The sequence below is a fragment of the Marmota monax genome, unplaced genomic scaffold, assembly GCF_021218885.2.
Source record: "Marmota monax isolate L192 unplaced genomic scaffold, Marmota_monax_Labrador192_F-V1.1 WCK01_AAM20220418_F8-fsc00086, whole genome shotgun sequence".
Classification (NCBI taxonomy): Eukaryota; Metazoa; Chordata; class Mammalia; order Rodentia; family Sciuridae; genus Marmota; species Marmota monax.
Window position 1 is genome coordinate 5079068 of NW_026693086.1, and position 18665 is coordinate 5097732.

At 57.3% G+C, this 18665-nt stretch overlaps 2 protein-coding genes and 1 long non-coding RNA gene across 7 annotated transcripts in view; 2 read left to right on the forward strand and 1 right to left on the reverse strand.

Moving 5' to 3' along the window:
• Rabep2 (rabaptin, RAB GTPase binding effector protein 2) lies at positions 1–11994 on the forward strand. Of its 4 annotated transcripts, none has more exons than XM_046454574.2 (14): positions 1–606; positions 1102–1311; positions 4329–4486; positions 6896–7006; positions 7089–7436; positions 8196–8291; positions 8389–8487; positions 9157–9312; positions 10094–10271; positions 10402–10413; positions 10506–10561; positions 10655–10708; positions 10828–10944; positions 11368–11994. In XM_046454574.2, the coding sequence occupies exons 1-14, from the start codon at positions 546–548 to the stop codon at positions 11467–11469; spliced, it is 1758 nt and encodes a 585-aa protein (XP_046310530.1). In that variant the 5' UTR covers positions 1–545; the 3' UTR covers positions 11470–11994. The 4 variants fall into 4 exon arrangements, with proteins under 4 accessions (XP_046310530.1, XP_058438628.1, XP_046310532.1 ...); XM_046454576.2 differs by having other exon boundaries at positions 2–542; XM_046454575.2 differs by lacking the exon at positions 1–606 and adding an exon at positions 829–949.
• Positions 11949–18665, reverse strand: part of Atp2a1 (ATPase sarcoplasmic/endoplasmic reticulum Ca2+ transporting 1) — a 17856-nt gene continuing 11139 nt past the window's right edge. Inside the window, exons 10-23 of one of the 2 annotated variants that reach the window (XM_046454573.2) lie at positions 18560–18648; positions 18245–18347; positions 17879–18010; positions 16032–16157; positions 15689–15907; positions 14600–14935; positions 14261–14481; positions 13986–14188; positions 13718–13803; positions 13500–13633; positions 13258–13375; positions 12956–13073; positions 12627–12669; positions 11949–12206 (exon numbers count right to left, since the gene is read on the reverse strand). In XM_046454573.2, the coding sequence (XP_046310529.1) occupies positions 12665–12669; positions 12956–13073; positions 13258–13375; positions 13500–13633; positions 13718–13803; positions 13986–14188; positions 14261–14481; positions 14600–14935; positions 15689–15907; positions 16032–16157; positions 17879–18010; positions 18245–18347; positions 18560–18648 (1890 nt within the window). In that variant the 3' untranslated portion in view covers positions 11949–12206; positions 12627–12664. The remainder of the gene's footprint in view (positions 12207–12626; positions 12670–12955; positions 13074–13257; positions 13376–13499; positions 13634–13717; positions 13804–13985; positions 14189–14260; positions 14482–14599; positions 14936–15688; positions 15908–16031; positions 16158–17878; positions 18011–18244; positions 18348–18559; positions 18649–18665) is intronic. The other variant, XM_046454572.2, reaches the window with a different exon arrangement.
• LOC124099459 (uncharacterized) lies at positions 14818–16681 on the forward strand. The gene is made up of 3 exons (XR_006853957.2): positions 14818–14929; positions 15066–15128; positions 16058–16681. It is a non-coding gene; the product is annotated as an uncharacterized LOC124099459 (long non-coding RNA).

Sequence of the window (18665 nt, forward strand, 5' to 3'; positions counted from 1 at the left end):
GCACTTCTACGCTTGACTACGTGGGGACTCGGAGGCGCCCAGAAAAATGAAGCCGACCCAACCCTGGCCCGAGGGACGCTCCAGGGCGGCGGAGCAGGGAGGGCCGGGCCACCGCTCGCTGTAACGTGAGCCAGGCTGCGGCGAAGGGCGGCGGGGGCCATCCAGGGTTGACTCCGGGAGCAGCGCGACAGGAGCCAGACAGCGCTTCGTCCTCCCGGGCGAGGCCGGCCGGCGTCCCCGAGGTGGAAGAGCAGCAGAACTTCCAAGGTCGCGGAGAGACGCCGGGGAAGGACCTCTGTGCAGTTGGAAGGGCAGGGTCCTCAGGACCCGCGCGGCCCAGGAGAGGGGCGGGACCCGGAGCCACAGCCGGTGTCCACTCGGGAATCTTCGGCCGACGCTCGGCAATCCCCTTCACCTCCGGCCTGGGCCGCGGGTACGGGGCCGATCCGGAAACAGCCGAGCGGATCCGGAAACAGCCGAGAGGACCCGGAAGCGGCCAGCGCCGTCACCAGGGAGTGCGGGAATCCGCCGTTTGCACTGAGGTAATGGCGGCAGCTGCGCCGGCGGCCGCGAGCGAGGACGGGCGGCTGCTGCGGCCGGGGGCCGGTACGTCGGGGAGCGTTCGTGCACGCAGGGGGCGCTGGAGCCCGAGGCGGAGCCGAGCTCGGCCGCCGGGGGGTGGGGGGAGGAGAGGGGAGGCTGGAGAAAGGGGCGGGGCCACGCCGTCGGGAAATGGGGCGGGGCCTTGAGCCACCGGCGCAAGGGGCGGGGCCTGGTGGCTCGAGGGGAGGGCCAGTGGCAGGTGAGAGGCGGGGCGCAGTGAGGAAGGGGCGGGGCCACTGTGGAGGTCGCGTTGAAGGGAAGGGGAGATTGGGTGAACCGAGGACCGGCTGTAGGCATCGCCAGGCAGAATGAAGTGGGAGAGAGGCGAGGAAGGGGCGGGGACCAGGTGAGTGGGGCGGGGCCAGGTGAGTGGGGCGGGGCCCGGTTGAAGGTGGCGCTGCAATACCGAGTTGAAGGACTTGCAGATTTGGTGGGTGGCCCGGAGTGTTGGGGATTCGTGAAGTAATGGGCATAGAGACTGATTCCTGTCCTCCACAGCCATGGACCCCCAGTCCCTTGAAGGTGTAAAGGTTGAGACCGAGTCAGGTGAGCTCAGCCGGCTTCGGGCTGAGCTGGCAGGCGCCCTGGCAGAAATGGAGACCATGAAGGCGGTGGCGGAGGTGAGCGAAAGCACCAAAGCCGAGGCTGTGGCTGCAGTGCAGCGGCAGTGTCAAGAGGAGGTGGCCTCGCTGCAGGCCATCCTGAAAGGTGAGAGGGGCTCTCCCCCAGACTCCCCACCAGCCCATAAGAGGGAGTATCCGCAGGATAAGAAGGAGGACAGATCAGTGGTGGGAGGGTTGCAGGGTGGTCTAGCTCAGGGTATGCCTATGGCCCAGAGCTAGGGCCACCCTTTTCTGATTTGCATAGAGGAACCACACGTGATGGCAGCCACTCTTGTTCGTTATAGCTAAGTTTAGCTCCCTGCTCTGTCTCTTTCCTTGTTCTCTGTCATTTCTCGTCCCTCACTGATGACTGATCAACCTTAAAGATAACCAAGAAACTTTTCAGTTCCCTGAATGAGTCTTATTTTAGTCTGGGCTTTTGGGTTATAGACTCAGCTTGGGGGCCCAGTCTGTGAATGTGATCCTCCAATTTCTGACCTTCCCCAGGCACCCCTACCCACCCCTCCCTCACACATACACCTCCCTCCCTCCTCTCTACTTGGGAAGCACCAGCTCTCTTGCTCCCAGGTCCCTGAGATTCTTTTCCTAATTCCTGCCTCATCATTTAGTCAGTGGCAAAAGTCTTTGAAACATATGACAGACCTGTCGCCACCTGCTGTAATGGGGCTCTGTCTGCTTTCTCCTAGACTGTTGTCCCAGCCTCCTCACAGATCTCCCTCAATGATCTGGCCTTGACCCTGGTTTCCAGAGTAAACTGCCTAAAACTCCCATCCCACCATGCATTTCCGTATCTGGAGCTGTCTCCTACATTTCCAGGCATCCATACTTATGCAATGTAGTTATATCTTCATACAACTCATCCTGTTATTGACTTCATGTTCTTTAAAAAAAAAATTTTTTTTTTTTTTGGTACTAGAGATTGAACCCAGGGGCACTTTACCACTGAACTACATCCCCAGACCTTTTTATTTTGAGATGAGATCTCACTAAGTTGCTTAGGGTCTTGCTAAGTTGTTATGGCTGGCCTTGAACTTGAGATCCTCCTGTCTCAGCCTCTCAAGTTGCTGGGATTAGGGGCTGTGGTTGAGCGCTTGCCTCACATGTATAAGGCACTGGGTTCGAGCCTTAGCACCACATACAAATAAATAAATAAATAAAGATATTGTGTCCATCTACAATTTAAAAAAATATTAAAAAAAAAAGTTGCTGGGATTACGGGCATGTACCACCATGCCTGGCAGTATTTGTTCTTTTAATAGATTTACTTTTTAAAAGCTTACATACATGTATTAAAGGAAGCTTCTTATCTCTATAAAAAATAAAAAGGTGTGTCTCAAATAATAACAATAGCTTTTATTGAGCACTTATATATGCCAGGCACAAAGCTAAATATTTTATGAGTATTTCATCTTCATAACAAACTATGAGGTAGGAACTATTATCCAACTCCATTTGACAGAGGGAACTCTGAGTCCTAGAGAGTTTAAATAACTTGCCCAAGGTCACACAGCTAGACAGGAGCAGATTTGGCAGGTAATCTGGCAACTGAACCTTTACTCCTAACATTAGTACACATTAAGATAAATAAACGTCTGTGCCGATAGAAAATGTTTTTGTTCTACCTACTGTTAGTGCCACAGACCTGTAGTGTAAATTCCAAACCTCTTGGTGTGGCATTCAAGGCCTCGGGAGCCATGCACTGCCACCCCCTCCACCCTTCCCAGCATCTCTCCTCAGGAGCCTTCACTTGGGCTTTTCTAACATGCCGCTGTGCCCAGACACATTCGCCACTTTCCACCTCTGGGCCTCTGCTCCCGCTGGCCCTGTTACCTGGACATAGCTCAGTGGTAGAGCACCCCTGGGTTTAATCCACCCCAAACCAAAAACCCTAAAATATTTGTTGTACTGATACATATTAATAGGAATCGCGGTTGTGTTTTCAGAGTCTATTATAGGATCAGTTGGACAGTTTATCTCTGAAGATCAGATTCTTCAAATTCTCCCAGTGATTCTGTATCTGAACAGTGTGCCCCTGTAGAAGTTACAGAGATGGTAATTACTGCTTTAACAGAAATTCTGGCCCATCCTGTTGTCAGCATATACAGTTTCCATCGTGAAGTATCCAAGCATTACTTTGAACTGTATCCAAAACAGCTTGGTGGCCCAGAGAATTTCTTGCAAATCCAGTCCTGTTTTGACCACAAAAGCAAGTATCATCACACTGTGCTCCAGAGCACAAAATAAAGGTTTCTGGTATCTTAGATCCTACCCATCAACCAGCTGTTGGTTATCTGGAAATTGTTGGCAACCATTCTGTCTGGTTGTGCCACCCACCCTGATTCACGGGCTGCGTATCACCTTCAGTCCCTCCTTCACTCTGAGTATGCCCAGATTAGCTGTCACGATGCCAGCTTCTCTGTCCTGTCACTTCTTGGTGAATTTATGTGGTACAATTGATTTGGACATAATGCTTCCAGTATAAACCCAGGCAGTGTGGTGACTGAGCCTTTACTTCTAAAATTAGTCCACATCAAGAGAAATACTGCAGCCAGGCGCAGTGGCTCCATGCCTCCCAGTGGCATGGGAGGTTGAGGCAGGAGGATCGTGAGTTCAAAGTCAGCCTCAGCAACCCCAAAGTGCTAAGCAATTCAGTGAGATCCTGTCTCTAAATAAAATACAAAGTAGGCCTGGGGATGGGGTTCAGTGGTCGAGTGCCCCTGATTTTAAAAAATCTATCTATCTATCAATCAATCAATACTGCATATATCAGAATCGTTTCCTGCTAACTAAAATGGTGTTTGACTTTCGGTTTTAGTATAAATGTCAGGGACCAGGTCTTTAATCAAATACATCTGAGAGACAGATTGGCCATTGGTCCCTGTCGTGTGCCAGGGAGAGGGCTGAGCACCTTACCCATGTCATCTCACTTGGTCCTGTAACCAGCAGTGGGTCAGCAGCACCCCGTTTTGTTGCTGGGGATGCTAAGACACACAGAGGCCGAGGCCGGCCCAGCTCTGTGTGCAGAGCCCTGTGGTGCCTACCGTGGTAGATGGCCTTCCAGAGGAAGGCAGCGCATTGAGAGCGCCACCCTTCCCCCCGCAGACTCCATCAGCAGCTATGAAGCCCAGATCACGTCCCTGAAGCAGGAGCGGCAGCAGCAGCAGCAGGACTCTGAGGAGAAGGAGCGAGAGCTGGGCCAACTGAAGCAGCTGCTGGCCCGGGCCCACCCCCTGGACTCCTTGGAGAAGCAGATGGAAAAGGTTGGGGTCAGAGTGGCCTGTGCTCCCCCTGGGCCTCGGGAAGGTGTTGGGTGGGAATCACTGAGGTGCCCGTCCACAGTCACTGGCGCAGGATGCGGAGCGATGACTCCGGGCGGAGCACAGGGCACCGCAGACTGCTGACCCCTTGGCACAGTCCTGGCTTGCCCTGTGCTGGTGGGGTGACGACTTCGTTACCTCCAAAGCCAGATCAGCCATGAAAGGGGGAGGGAACTAACACTTCAGGGAACCTCTCATGCACCAGGCGCTGGGTGCTTGGTGCTGGGCAGAGCTGGGGCCTCCAGTCTTTGCCCACCTGTGAGGCAGGACCATCAGGTCCATTGAGCAGGTAAGGGGAGGCTCAGGGGGACTCAGTGATGCTCCCAGCTTTTGCAGATATAAAGAAGCGGAGTTGGCATCTACCAGTCCAAGCAGTGAGGTTCTGAAGTTTTGTTCTTAACTCTATGGTACCTAGCCTCCTTTATTATTGTTGTTATCATTAAACAAAGATAGTGAGCTGAGTGTAGCTCCAGCCAGTCAGGAGGCTGAGGCTGGAGGATGGCTTGAGCCTAGGAGTTTGAGGCCAGCTTGGAGAACCTTGTCTCTTCAAAACAAAAAAAAACATATCTATCTGTATATATGTTTAATTTGTATGTGTGTGTATGTTTGTATACACACACACACACACACATTGGGCTGGGGATGTAGCTCAGAGGTAGAGCACTTGCTTAGCATGTGCAAAGCCCAGGGTTCAATCTCCAGCACCACGTAAACACACACACACACACACACCTAAAAACAACAATAGGAAGCACATATTTTCAAATGTTTCATCTTTCAAAGTGAATTTATACCGCTGCCTTGTTTGATCCACACAGTAGCCCTGTGAGGTACTCAGTTAATACCTCATTTCATGCTCCAGGAAGCTGAGGCTTGGGGAGATGGAGGGAACTGCCCAGTTAGAAAGACAAAGGTCAAAACAGGAGCCCAGAAAGGAAAGCCTCCCTCTACTCCTCAGCTTCCGGCAGAGGCTGCTACTTGCATCCAGTGTTTCTCGGGGAACATTTGCAGAATGGTAAGGAGGAGGATCTCGCTCAGTGACAGCCACCTCCTATGGAGGAAGGCAGTCCGGTCTGCAGTCAGGCAGGGGCTAGTTTGGGCAACCCCTGTGTTCAGCCATCACTGTCTGTTGCTTAGGCATCTGCAGAGTATATTCGAGGGCTGCAGATGAGATTGGGGTGTTTTGTTCTGACCACACAGGTTTATACTGCCCATTGCAGCTGTTCCTATAAGAGATTTGGAGGGTTAAATTGAGCTTATGTGGAAAAGTGATTCAAGAGATAGATGGCATGGTGGTGCTTACCTGTAACCCCTGAGACTTGGGAGGCTGAGGCAGGAGGATCACAAATCTGAGGCTAGCCTCAGCAACTTAGCAAGATCCTATCTCAAGATTAAAACAAAAACAAAGAACTCAAAAAGGCTGGGGATATAGCTTAATGATAGAGCCTAGCATGCACAAGGCCCTGGGGTCAATCTTCAGCACTGGGGGGGGGGGGGGGAAGAAGAACTGGATGAATTGGAAGACGGTGGTAACAGAAAGGATGACTGGCCAATTTCTGCCTTGAACACCTGGGTGGATGACAGGGCCATTCTCAGTGACCTGGCACTTGTGGCGGGAGGAACTGCATTGGTGATATGGCCCAGTTTTGGTTGATTAGGTTAGAGAAGCCAAGTGGACACATGCAGGGGCTCTTGCTCTGCAAGCTCAGCAGGAACAGAAAAGAAATAATCACCCTTAGGGTCGTGTTGGGAGTGTGGGAGGACATATCAGTTAGGTTAGGATGAGGTTTGTCTGCATGTAATTGAAGATCCAGTTCAGCAATGGCTTAAATAGAAGTTTATTTTTCTTAAAGTCCAGACTGGGGTAGCAGCTCAATAAGTCATTAGGAAGCCAGGCTCCTCCTACATTGCTATTTTGCCATAGAGAGCAAATTGCCTCATGGCCCAAGATGACTCATTGAGTGGCTGCCATCACATCCACATTTCAGCCAGCAAGAAGAAGTACAGAAAGACATATCCTCCTGTTCCTTTAAGGAGTTGCCCTGGAAGTTCACATGTGGCACATCTGCTTACACCGCATTAGCTGGAACTGAGTCATAGGATCGTGTTATAGGAAAGCTGAGAAATATAGATGGTGTGGCAGAAGTTACGCCAAGTGCTCGATTTAAGAAGTTTTAGGGTTAAAAAAAAAAAAAGATGTTGGAGAGGAAGTGGGCAACAGGAAGATAGTCAGGACCTTGACCCTTTTACCTACCTCCTGCCCCGAAGCGCTCAGAGGAACCTTGAACAGAACTGAGGGGCCCAGGGGCTGCCCGGTGCTGTCCTGCCCACTCACCTCCTGACGTCCCCCAGGCCCACGAGGACTCTGAGAAGCTGCGAGAGATTGTGCTGCCCATGGAGCAGGAGATCGAGGAGCTCAAGGCAAAGCTTCTGAAGGCGGAGGAGCTGATTCAAGAGATCCAGGTGAGGGGCGGCCGGGGGCGTGGGGCCGGGAAGGGGCGCCCAGGAGCCGGCTCCCCAGCCTCTTTCCTGCACCTTTCCCTAGAGACGTCCCCGGCACCCCCCTTCCCTGCACGGCTCCACGGAGTTGCTGCCGCTGTCCCGGAACCCATCTCCGCCCCTGGAGCCCCTGGAGGAGCCGAGTGGCGATGGGGGCCCAGCCGCCGAGGCCTTCGCCCACAACTGTGACGACAGCGCCTCCATCTCCTCCTTCTCCCTCGGCGGAGCTGGCAGCAGCGCCTCCCTGCCCCGCAGCCGCCAGGGCCTGAGCCCCGAGCAGGAAGAGACGGCCTCCCTGGTGTCCACGGGCACCCTGGTCCCTGAGGGCATCTACCTGCCCCCTCCTGGGTACCAGCTGGTCCCAGACAATCAGTGGGAGCAGCTGCAGGCCGAGGTGTGTGGATCGGGTGGACAGGGCAGGTGGCCTGTGGCAGCATGCCACCCTGACCCAGGCCCCGAGCTAGAGCTAGAGTGGGGAACGCCACGAGGAAGGAGGCACCGTCCCCTAGGGAGCGGGAGTCAGACACCAGCACACGTGGACACACAAAGTGGATAAGGTCACAGGGCGAGTCGTCCAGGACACAACGGAAGAGGGCGGTGGGGCAGAAACTGTCAGTGTGGGACCTGAGACCCAGATGGTGGCAAAGTGGCACTTTGCAGGGGCAGGGGCAGTGGGGCTTCGAGTTCTAAGGCCCTGAGGATGAGCAGGCCCTGCTGACTGACGGCAGGAAGGCCCGCCAGGAGAGAGGTCAGGAAGGAGGCAGGGGCTGTGACCGGCCAGCGGAGCCTGCACTTCACACAGGCCAGGAGGAAGCGCCAGGCCCAGCCAGGGAAGGCCTGTCTGGCTTCCTGCCTGGGGAGCCCCTTGGGCCTGTGTGTAGTGTGGGCTGTGGGGGGCTGGGGAGCAGCTGGATGACCAGGACTGGTTGGGACTGTGGCTTAGGAGAAAGCAGGGACTGGACCAGGAGATGGCAGCAGAGACAGGAAAAGTGGGTGGGGCTGGAATCCAGGCTGGAGGAAGAGTGGGCGGGGCCTGCGAGGGAAGAGTCGTCCCTGAGCATCTGGCTTGAGGGGTCCAGGGGACGATGGCACCATGCCTGCCGGAGAGGGATGGCCTCCCTTGGAGACTGAGACAGGTCTGGGCCTCTGGCAGGGCCGGCAACTGCAGAAGGACCTGGAGAGCGTCAGCCGCGAGCGGGATGAACTGCAGGAGGGCCTGAGAAGGAGCACCGAGGACTGCGCCAAGCAGGTGGGTCCCAGCCTCTGCTGTTGCCCTCAGAGGGCCTCTGGCCACCTGCTGCCCCCAGGTGGCCCTGACCTCACTGATGCCCTCCTTCCACCCCCAGATGCAGGTGCTCCTGGCCCAGGTCCAGAACTCAGAGCAGCTGCTTCGGACCCTGCAGGGGACCGTGAGCCAGGCCCAGGAGCGGGTGCAGCTGCAGATGGTGAGTGCTGGGGACGTGTGGCAGGAGGAAGCGGGGTCAGGCTACTTGGGGCACCTGTTCCTCCTCCGGCTGCTCTGGCCTCCCCAGGCATTGGTGCCAGGTAGGTAAAGGGTTTGGGGGCCGCCCAGCCATAGCCAGCGCTCTTGTGATCTTGAACTAACCTGCGACCCCAGGGCCTCTGCTTCACCCTCTGTGAGGTCGAGATAATGAGGCCTGGATTGCGGATTGTGAAATGGAAAACAAGCCCCGTGATTACCGAGGCCAGAGGACGGGGAAGGGATCAGATGGCACCAGGTGCCTGGTAGGAAGGTGTGGTGGTGGCCTGGCCCAGGAGGAGGGGTGCTGAGGGGACGACTGCTCAGTTACTCAGATCCTTCCTGCCTGGAGTGCCAGCTCCCTGCAGCTAGACATTCTGATTTTTCAAGAGAAGCCAGAAATCCCCATACCTGTGTATCAGCTCCCAATTTTCAAAGTTGGCAGCGACTTGAGGGTTTTAGAAACAGTGTGGACCAAGTAAGGCCCAGCATGGAGTGCAGCTGCCCACCTGTGCTCCAGGTCAACAGGAGGGTGTCTAGAGCCTGGAGCCAAAGCCAAGCAGTAAGGGGGCGTCTTCCTGCCTCAGCACATCAGGAGCCAGCCTGCCCTCCTCACTGCCATGTTTGTCCCCAGGCAGAACTGGCCACCTCTCACAAGTGCCTGCACCAGGAGGTAAAGCGGCTGAATGAGGAAAACCAGGGGCTCCGGGCTGAGCATTTGCCCTCTTCAGCCCCCCAGAGCCTGGAGCAGCTGGAGGGCGAGGACGAGTCACTGCCCAGCTCCGTGCAGGTGAGCAGGGTGTGGGCACCAAGAGCCCTGGGCAACCTGTGGGCCCTTCCTTTCCAGGCAGAGCAGAGCATCTGGGGACCCCGGGGACAGACCCTGGCTGCTGTTTTGGCTGCTTTGCCTTGGCCAACCCACTTGACCTCTTTAAGGCTCGGTTTCCTCATCTGAGAAATGGGACCATAGTGGCTTCCCAGCATTGACATGAAGAAGAGTTAACAATTCCTGACCCAGGAGGCAACAATTTGGTTTGTTTCCTGTTTTTAAGAGACCTGAGATCCTTAAACTGAATTCATCGTGATCTTTGGTTCATAAGCCCTCATCATTGATCTGCGCATGGCCTTTGCTGATGTAATTTATGAATAATGTAATTTATTCAAAATGCAAAGATCCCCGGACCTGTCCCTACCTGGCGGTTACAGCGCACATCCACTTCTGCGGTGCCCATTTCCTGGGCCCTGTTTCCTCCTCTCGTTCTTCTTTGGTTTACTTTTCAGTCCATAAATAACGGAGGGCTGGACTCTGTTGCTTGGGGGCTTGACCCAGGGGTCTCTTGGTCCTCTGGAACTCCGGCCCCGCCCCATTTCTGAGTCCCTGCGCTGTGCGGTGGGCGCGGTGCCTTGGGGTGTTATGCGCCCTCCCACCTGGCATTTGGGTTCTTTCCTGTTGGGGCAGTTTCCTTCCTTCCGCTTCCTCCCCGCAATCCCGCTCTGGCCAGCGGCCCCGCCGGCCCCTGCCCTCCTGCTCTTCTGCCCAATGCCCAGCGGGCCACTCGCGTCCCTTCCAGGAGCTGCAGCAGCTGCTGCACCGCACGCGGCAGGAGGCGCGCGCCCGGCTGCAGGCCCGGGAGCACGAGGCCGAGCGCCTGCGGATTGAGATCGTTACTCTGCGGGAGGCCCTGGAGGAGGAGACGGCGGCCAGGGCCAGCCTGGAGGGGCAGCTGCGGGTGCAGCGGGAGGAGACAGGTGAGGGCCCAGCCAGCTCCCCTGCCGCCAGGCGCCTGACCTCCGGTGGGGCCACCTGGGCAGAGGAGGGGAGACGTGGGAGGACAAGCCTCCACAAACTCTTCTTTCTCTCCTCCCCCCACCCCAACAGAGGTGTTAGAGGGTGAGTATGGGAGGCGCCCTGGCCGGGGCTGGCCGGTGGGGAAGGAACCAGTGGGGGCCTGACTTGCAGCCTCCTTGCGCCTGACTTCCCAGCCTCCCTGTGTAGCCTGAGGACCGAGATGGACCGGATCCAGCAGGAACAGAGCCAGGTGAGGCAGAGCCCAGGGAGCAGACCAGGGTGTGAGGGACCGCACTGTGCAGAGAAGGCCTAGCAGGCCCCTCCTGTCCTCTGTCTCCTTCAGGCCCAGCGCCAGGAAGGCCTCCTGCAACAGCCAGGCTCTGGCCGGACAGAAGAGGTCAGAGTCAGCTGGTGTGGAAGGGGTGACTATGTGGGGACATCTCGGTGCTTGGCCACACCCCCTCCTGGCTGGCCCAAGGCTGAGCCAGGCCCTAACTCAGCGTCTTGTCCCCACAGGCCCAGCTCAAAGACCTCCTCTCAGAGCAGAGGGCCAAGGTGCTGCGGCTGCAGGCTGAGCTGGAGACCAGCGAACAGGTGCAGAGGGACTTCGTGCGACTGTCCCAGGCCCTGCAGGTATGTCGCCCCCACCCCCCCATACTGGTGTGGTTTTCAGTGACTTGCCTTGTGTCTTGTGAGGACAGTCCCTCAATTGGGGGAGTCCCCATCCTCCGCCCAGGGCTGGCATGGTATGTAGCCCTGAATTATTGCCCCCAAAGCTGAAGCTCTTTGGGTATATCTTGTGTCGATCCCAGGATGCCCTTAGCACAGGCTTGGTGGCACGGAGGGTCTGTGCCATCAGCACCACCAGTGGCAGCTTGGGCTTCCTCGAGCTGTCCTAGGACCCGTTCTTTCCCTTTCCCCTGGTGGCAGCGGGGGCTCAGGGGGGCGGGGTGCCCCTAGGTGCACTGGTCCTGGGCCCTGCCACTGGGGGTTGGCAGGTGGGGTAGGAGCTGTTTCCCTACCAGGGACTTCTGCGTCCCTTGCCTGATTCCCCAGGTGCGCCTAGAGCGGATCCGCCAGGCTGGGACTCTGGAGCAGGTGCGCTGCATCCTGGATGAGGGATCCCTCAAGGATGTGAGGGACATCAAGGACACCTGAGGGGCCCGGCGAGAACCATCGCTCCCCGCTTCCACCCCCCCTGGGGAAGACTGCCTTCCTCCAGTCCAGACCCTGAGGCCTGGGCTTTGGGGTGTCAGGACGGAGCTCTCACCCTCTCCAAGCTTGGGATTGGGGTGCCAGGGCCACCACTGCCCAGCGCCTCCTCCCAGAGTGGCTGGGCCTTCTGCTCTCAGGGATGACACCGCCCCCTCCTGGAACCAAAGGGCAGGCTGAACCCTGCGGCTCTCTGGCTGCCGTGCTGCCTCCAGCGCCCCCGCTGGCCAACAGCCACGCTGGCACAGTCCGTCCCCGTCTGTCCCGAGGCACAGCCGAGCTGTGTGGTGGCTGGCAGCCTCTGTCAGCATCAGTGGGTCCCTCATGCACACCCTGAGACAGGCAGCTGCTTTCTGGACGCATGACACTAAGACGCTTGTCCACGGGGCCTGACGCAGGCCTCGAGACGTGCACGGAGGCGAGGCCAGAATTTTCTGTCATTTATTTTCAATAAATAAGCAGCTCAGCTCAGTCGGTCGCCTTGTCCCTGCAAGCCCCACGGGGTTGGGAGGGGAGGATTTCCAGGGTGGGGAGGGAGGACAGGTTGCGGGGGAGGGGATGTTGTGTTTATAAACAGAAACATGTCGGGTTGGGAGGAGTTGGTGCCACAGCCCTGGTGAAGATGCGTCGCTATCAGGGAGGAAGGGGCAGCGGACGTTACTTCCTTCTCTCATCTTCTGGATCTGGAAGGAGAAGGGGAGGGATGGAGCATGTGGGGTGGGGAGAGGGGTCCCTCCCAGTGCCCGTCTGCTGGCGCACAGCCTGGAGGTCACCGCGGCCCCTTTCCTCCCTGCACTTACCTGTGTCCCCAGCTCCGGACCCTCCCACCCACAGCCCCAGCAGCAGAGGCAGCCAGCGCCACGCAGCGCAGCCCAGCGGACAGTGGTGCCCGGAGGCTGGGCACCACCAGGGTGCCCGGGCCCTGGCAGCGGTGCTGGGGCCACCGCGAGGGCAGAGACCAGCCGTGTGGAAGCGCGGCAGTGGCAGCAATGGCAGTGGCTCCAGGTGGAGCTGCGAGCGCAAGTGACCTGGGATGCGCGGGCGGCTAGGGGCAGGCGGCGGGGCGCAGCAGCTGGCGCGAGGGCAGGGAGGGAGGGTGATACCTGTGACACGGGTTCAAAGACATGGAGGAGGGGGACGGTTATCCTATGGCCAAGAGGACAGAGAGAGCTGGTGTCAAGGAGGGAGGTGGCCTGCGGGCCAAGAGGGCTGAGCGGGCTGGGGGCCACCCAGGAGAGTGACCCTGCCTGGAGCGGCTGGAGTAGAGAAGGGGCCTGGGCGCCCCTGCCTGGGGACACTGGTCCTACCAGGGCCACAGAGAACTTACCACCTGCAAAGGAAGAGGGCGGGGCGGGCGCGCTTCGCCGCGCGGAGGGCAACGGGTGCGCTCAGGGCCTGGGGCTCCCGGGGCCAGAGGAGGGGCGCTCCTTACCCTCTAGGTAGTTCCGAGCAATGAACTTGAGGATTTCGTCCAGCCCGATGACCGGAAGGGAGATCTTGAAGACCATGAGCCACTGGGTGACGTCCAGGGCCCTCAGCTTGAAGATCATCTGGGGGTGGGGACGGCAGCCGTGAGGAAAGCAGGTGTCCTCTTGGGAGGAGGTGGAGAGGGAGCAGGGGGCCAGGCACCATCTCGGCCAGTCCCACCTTCTCGTCAGCACCTCTAGTGCAAGTAGCCACAGGCCCTGTGTGGGCTCCCCGGGGCTGGGGGACAGGTGGCAGAAGGGGGCTCACCGGCAGAGGGTCAACATAGAGGATGAGGAAGTGGAGGGACATGGACAGGCAGATGGAGCCCAGCAGCCAGATGTTCACCCAGGGCGGCATCCGCAGCAGGGACTGATTCTCAGACAGGCTGCAGCAAGGGCCGAGCGGAGCCACAGAGGGGGACACAGAGAGAGACCGTGAGGAGAGGAGGGCAGGGGGTGGAGGCCCAGGCGCTGGCCCCACATGGCACTGGGGCGGGCAGGAGGCCCTACCTGTTGAGAGCGTTGCACATCTCGATGGTGACCAGCACGGACAAGGCCATGGTCATGGGCTCGGGGGCCTCAAAGACCTCACAGTCGAGGCCATCAAAGTCAGGGTTGTGCTCCGTGCACTGCATGAAGTGGGTCTGCAGAGGAGGGGACAGGAGCCTGAGGTCCCGTGGAGGCCTCTACACCACCCTCCTAGGGCCCAGCTCTCTGTCCCCTCTTACCAGCTGGTTGTAGGTGACATGAGGCCCGTCGTCTGCATACAGGAACCACCAGGCAGCTGCTCCCACAGTGGCTGCACCCACGTAGCCTGTGTGGGAAGATGGGGAGGGGTCAGGGCCAGGAGGTGGCCAGCGCGGGAGGGCCTTCCAGACTGGTAACAGCTGGGTGAGGGAGAGGACCAACTGGGGGGCTGCACTGGGGCAGCTGGTGTCCTGAGGAGGGGGTCAGTCCCAAGGGCTGGGAAGGACGGTGGGGCCCCATCTTGCTTACCCCCGATGGCCATGTAGCGGAAGAAGAGCCACCCGCTGATGAGGGGCTCCTTGGGGCTCCGGGGGGGCCGGTCCATGATGTCCAGGTCTGGGGGGTTGAAGCCCAGGGCCGTGGCCGGGAGCCCGTCGGTCACTAGGTTCACCCACAGCAGCTGCACGGGGATCAGGGCCTCAGGCAGCCCCAGGGCGGCTGTCAGGAAGATGCTGCCAGAAGGAGGTGGTCACACACCTGTCCAGGCCCCGCCACCCGCCCCGCCACCGGGCCCTGGCGCTCACCAGACCACCTCGCCCACGTTGGAGGAGATGAGGTAGCGGATGAACTGCTTCATGTTGTTGTAGATGGCGCGGCCCTCCTCCACGGCCGCCACGATGGTGGAGAAGTTGTCGTCGGCCAGCACCATCTCAGAGGCCGTCTTGGCCACCGCCGTGCCAGAGCCCATGGCGATGCCGATCTCGGCCTTCTTCAGGGCAGGGGCGTCATTGACACCGTCCCCTGTCTGAGGGGAGAAAGAGGGGGGCTCAGGGCCCCTTCCACACCCCTCCTTGAGGTTCTCCCCCCAGAGCTTGGGTCCTCCCGCCCATGCGCCGGACTCCGTGGACACTCGGGGCCCTCACCATGGCTGTGATCTCGTCGTAGGACTGCAGGTACTCCACGATCTTGGACTTGTGGGAGGGCTCCACGCGGGCGAAGCAGCAGGCGCGACGGCAGGCTTCCCGCTGCTCAGCCAGGGGCAGGTCGTCGAACTCGCGCCCCGTGTAGGCACGGTCCGTCACCTGCTCGCTCTCCGAGAAGATGCCGATCCGTCGGCAGATGGCAATGGCCGTGCCCTTGTTGTCTCCGGTGATCATGATCACACGGATCCCAGCGTCGCGGCACAGCTGGATGGAGCCTGTGACCTCCTTGCGGGGCGGGTCCAACATGCCCACCACCCCCACGAACGTCAGGTCCGTCTGGGAAAGAGCGGACGGCGGTCAGGGAGGGACTCGGACACGAGCCAGGCGGGGGGAAAATTTGAGGAGGCCCTGGTGTTGGACCTCAGCAGGGACAAGAAACATTTCTCATTCCTACATGTCCCTGCAGGTCCTCGCAGTGCCAGGCCAGCCACAGTGCCACCCTGTGCCCTTCACAGAATACATGCTAGAGGTAAGAGCAAGTGGCTTCTGCTATCAGCAGGGCCACCTCTTGACCCACAACTTCCAGCACATCCCTGTGACCTGCCAGGCCTCAGTCTCCCTCCGTGAAACGAAGGCAGTGGGCTTTTGGTGCCATTCAGAGTCCACGACTAATACGGGGCCTACACCAGAATGCTCATGCCCACCTTGAGACATCCTGGTTATGGAAGGCCCATGAGCGAGCCCCTCCATGCAGTGACACTGATTCCCCCCCTGGGGCGAGAGCCTCCCTCCCCTGGTCGCAGACCATCCACTGGTCACACTTAACGTAGCCCAGGAGGCTGGGGAGCAGCTCAGCCACGGTATGTTCTTAGCATGTGTAAGGCCCCGGTTCCATCCCCAGCACCACAGGTCAATAAAATAGAGCAGCACTGGACTGGATGCTTTCTAGGGCTCTTTTGAAGACTAGTGTCCTGTGATTTCGTGACCCGTACAGAGCCACCGGTTTGAGATGAGAGGGTGCAGGGAGGCAGGCAGTGGGAAATCAGCCTCTTGGTGACGTCTAGGACAACGGAGCCTTCCCCCACTCACCTCATACTCCATGAACCTGGAAGAATCATCTAGGATCATCTCCTCTTTCTTGGGAGGGGTATCCCGGGTGGCCAGGGCCAGGCAGCGCAGGGTGTCCCGGCCAGTGCCCCACTCCTTGATGACCGACATGATCTTCTCCTTCACGGGGCCAGTCAGGGGCACCCGGGTGGTGCCAACTCGCACATAGTTACAGCGGTCAATGACGCCCTCAGGGGCACCCTAGGAGACCAGAACAGCGTTCAGAGACCACTGCCTGCCCGCCAGGACACAGTGAGAGGGGTTGGGCACAGGAGAGGGGGCAGGATTAGAAGGAGAGGGGTGGGAATACATTCCAATTTCTGACCTTGACGAACATCTTGTTGCCCACAGCAGCCCGGGAAGACTTGGCCGGTGAGCAGTAGACAGACATGGACTTTCTGTCCCGGGAGAACTCCAGGGTGAATTCCTTCTTCATCAGCTGGCGGATCACCTGGGAAAGAGGAGACCAGGCCCCTTAACACAGTTAAAAAGGGTTTGGAGGTCACAGTGGACCCCCAGACTAATGCTAAGGCTGATACCTGAAGTACAAATGGAAAGAATTCCAAGGCTAATGCTGCCATAGTGTTACAGTGACTGGTTTAAAGCACAACAGAAACAAGATGGTCTTGTGTGGTATGGTCCAACAGGACTCTGAGAGGTGACAGAGATCGGCAGTCCGCACTGTTCAAGCAGGTGAGCCATGGCCACTGAGCACTGGGAATGAGGTCAATGTGACTGAAAAACTGCATTTTCATCTTTGTTTAATTTTAATTAATTCAAATGTAAATAATTGCATGTATTGTTGGTTAGGCCTCATACCTGGCATGCAGAAAAAAGCACTCCTCAAAAATGAGTGAAAGGGGGCTGGGGCTGGGGCTCAGCGGTAGAGCGGTTGCGTAGAACGTGCGAGGCCCTGGGTTTGATCCTCAGCACCACATAAAAATAAATAAGCAAAATAAAGGTTTTGTGTCCAACTACAACTAAAAAATAAATATTTAATTTAAAAAAATGAATGAAAGCTTTTTTTTTTTACCAAATACACATGGCTACCTCTCCAAAAATAAGAGAAAAGTCAAAATAACAAAAAATGAAGTAAAAATGAATTTATATCATCATTTGTAAATCTTTAAAATTAAGCTTCCCTGGCTGGGTGTGTGTTGTACGCCAGTAATCCTAGTGACTTGGGAGACTGAGATGGGATCACAAGTTCAAGGCCAGCCTGGGTGACTTAGTGAGACCCTGACTCAAAACATGAGGGCTGGGAGAATAACTCAGTGACAGAGCATGCCTGGGTTCCATCCCATGTACCAAATCATCATCATCATCATCATCTTCAATAGACCTAGATTGTTTTTACTTTTTTAAAAAATTAGATTAAATAAAATGGCAATGAGATTTTGCACATGGCGGGGAACTTTGCCTAGGATGCTCAGGTTCCCGGGTTCAGTCTCCAGCACCTCATGAAGAAATGGCAGAAGAAATGTAGGAAGCTGTGTGCAATGGCACATGCCAGTAATCCCAGCAGCTCAAGAGGCTGAGGCAGGAGGATCACGAGTTCAAAGCCAGCCTCAGCAACTTAGTGAGGCACTAAATAACTCAGCAAGACCCGATCTCTAAATAAAAGACAAAAAAGGGCTGGGGATGTGGCTCAGGGGTCCCTAGGTTCAGTCCCTGGTACAAAAGAGAGAGAGAGATGTAGGAAAATAACACCTCAAGAGACTCAATATGGAAATTCAGCCAATATTAATAGCAAGAGCTCCGAGTGAGTGTAACGGAATTGGCCTTGGTCATCTGGACAAGGATGGTCCTGGCCTGTAGGTGCAATGGCCACATATGCCCAGTTCTAAATCAGGACCTGAGATCTGATGGGACGAGTATGCTCCTAGAGACAAAGGGATCAGGCTTGAAATGGGGGCTGGCCAGGATGGGCCATGTGGTGTCTGTATCCACCTCTGTCCATTTCAGCTTGGGACATGACTGTAAGAAGTGACCTTCCAGGGCACTGTGGCCAGGCAGAAGAAAAACCCATTTAACTGCAGGGACAGTGGGTTCCCCTGAAGAGCAGCAGGTCCACCTGCGAGAGTTGGGGTCCCAGCACGGGGTGCCTGGCCCGGGGCTGCTTGGGGCTGTGTGACATGAAGCGAAGGCCCAGGGAGGGGTGTCCAGACTCACTGAGTTGCAGGCATTGGCCCTCTCCACCTTGGAGAGGCTTCTCACGTCCGTGTTGAACACGTTCATCTTCTCCACCAGCGTGGTGAGCGCTGTCTCCGTGGCCTCCCCCACCTTCTCATAGACACCTTTGGTCTGAGGTGGGCAGAAGAGGAAGAGGAAGTGGGTGCCCTGGCCCCCACCATCACACCCACCTTCCACTTGGACGGAGTGAGAAGGGAGCCAAGAACTCCTTTCCCTCGAACCCTGGGGCAGTGGCCTCAGCTCCCTGCCCCTTCCTGTGACCCTCCCTCTGGGCCTGCTCAGGAGGCCCAGACTCCGAGCCAGCTGGAAGGGAAGAAGGGGCCGCTTTGGGGGTGGGGAGGTTACCTCATTAAAGTCCAAGGATGAGTCATTGCAGAGGGCACAGATGGTGGCCAGCTCCACCAACCCATCATACTGCCCTGACCGGATTGGCTTATCGTTCTTCATGCTGGCAGCAGGGTGGGGAGGAAGGAGGGAGAGAGACAGTGGAGAAGAACCCGGAGTGAGACGCAGAGAGCAGGGCTCAGGGAGATGGCAGTGAACTTGGAGATCAGAGATGGGCTGGGAGGGAGAACGGGAGGGAAAGGAAGGGAAGAGAGAGAGGAGGGCAAGAACTGAGGTGGGGGCAGACAGGGGCGCTGGGGACTCCTGGTGACTTACACCTCTCCCTCGGGAGCATAAGTGGAGCCAGTGATGGAGAACTCGTTTAGCTGGCACAGGTCCCCGTCCACCTTGTCAATGATAAACATCTGCAGGGGAGAAGGAC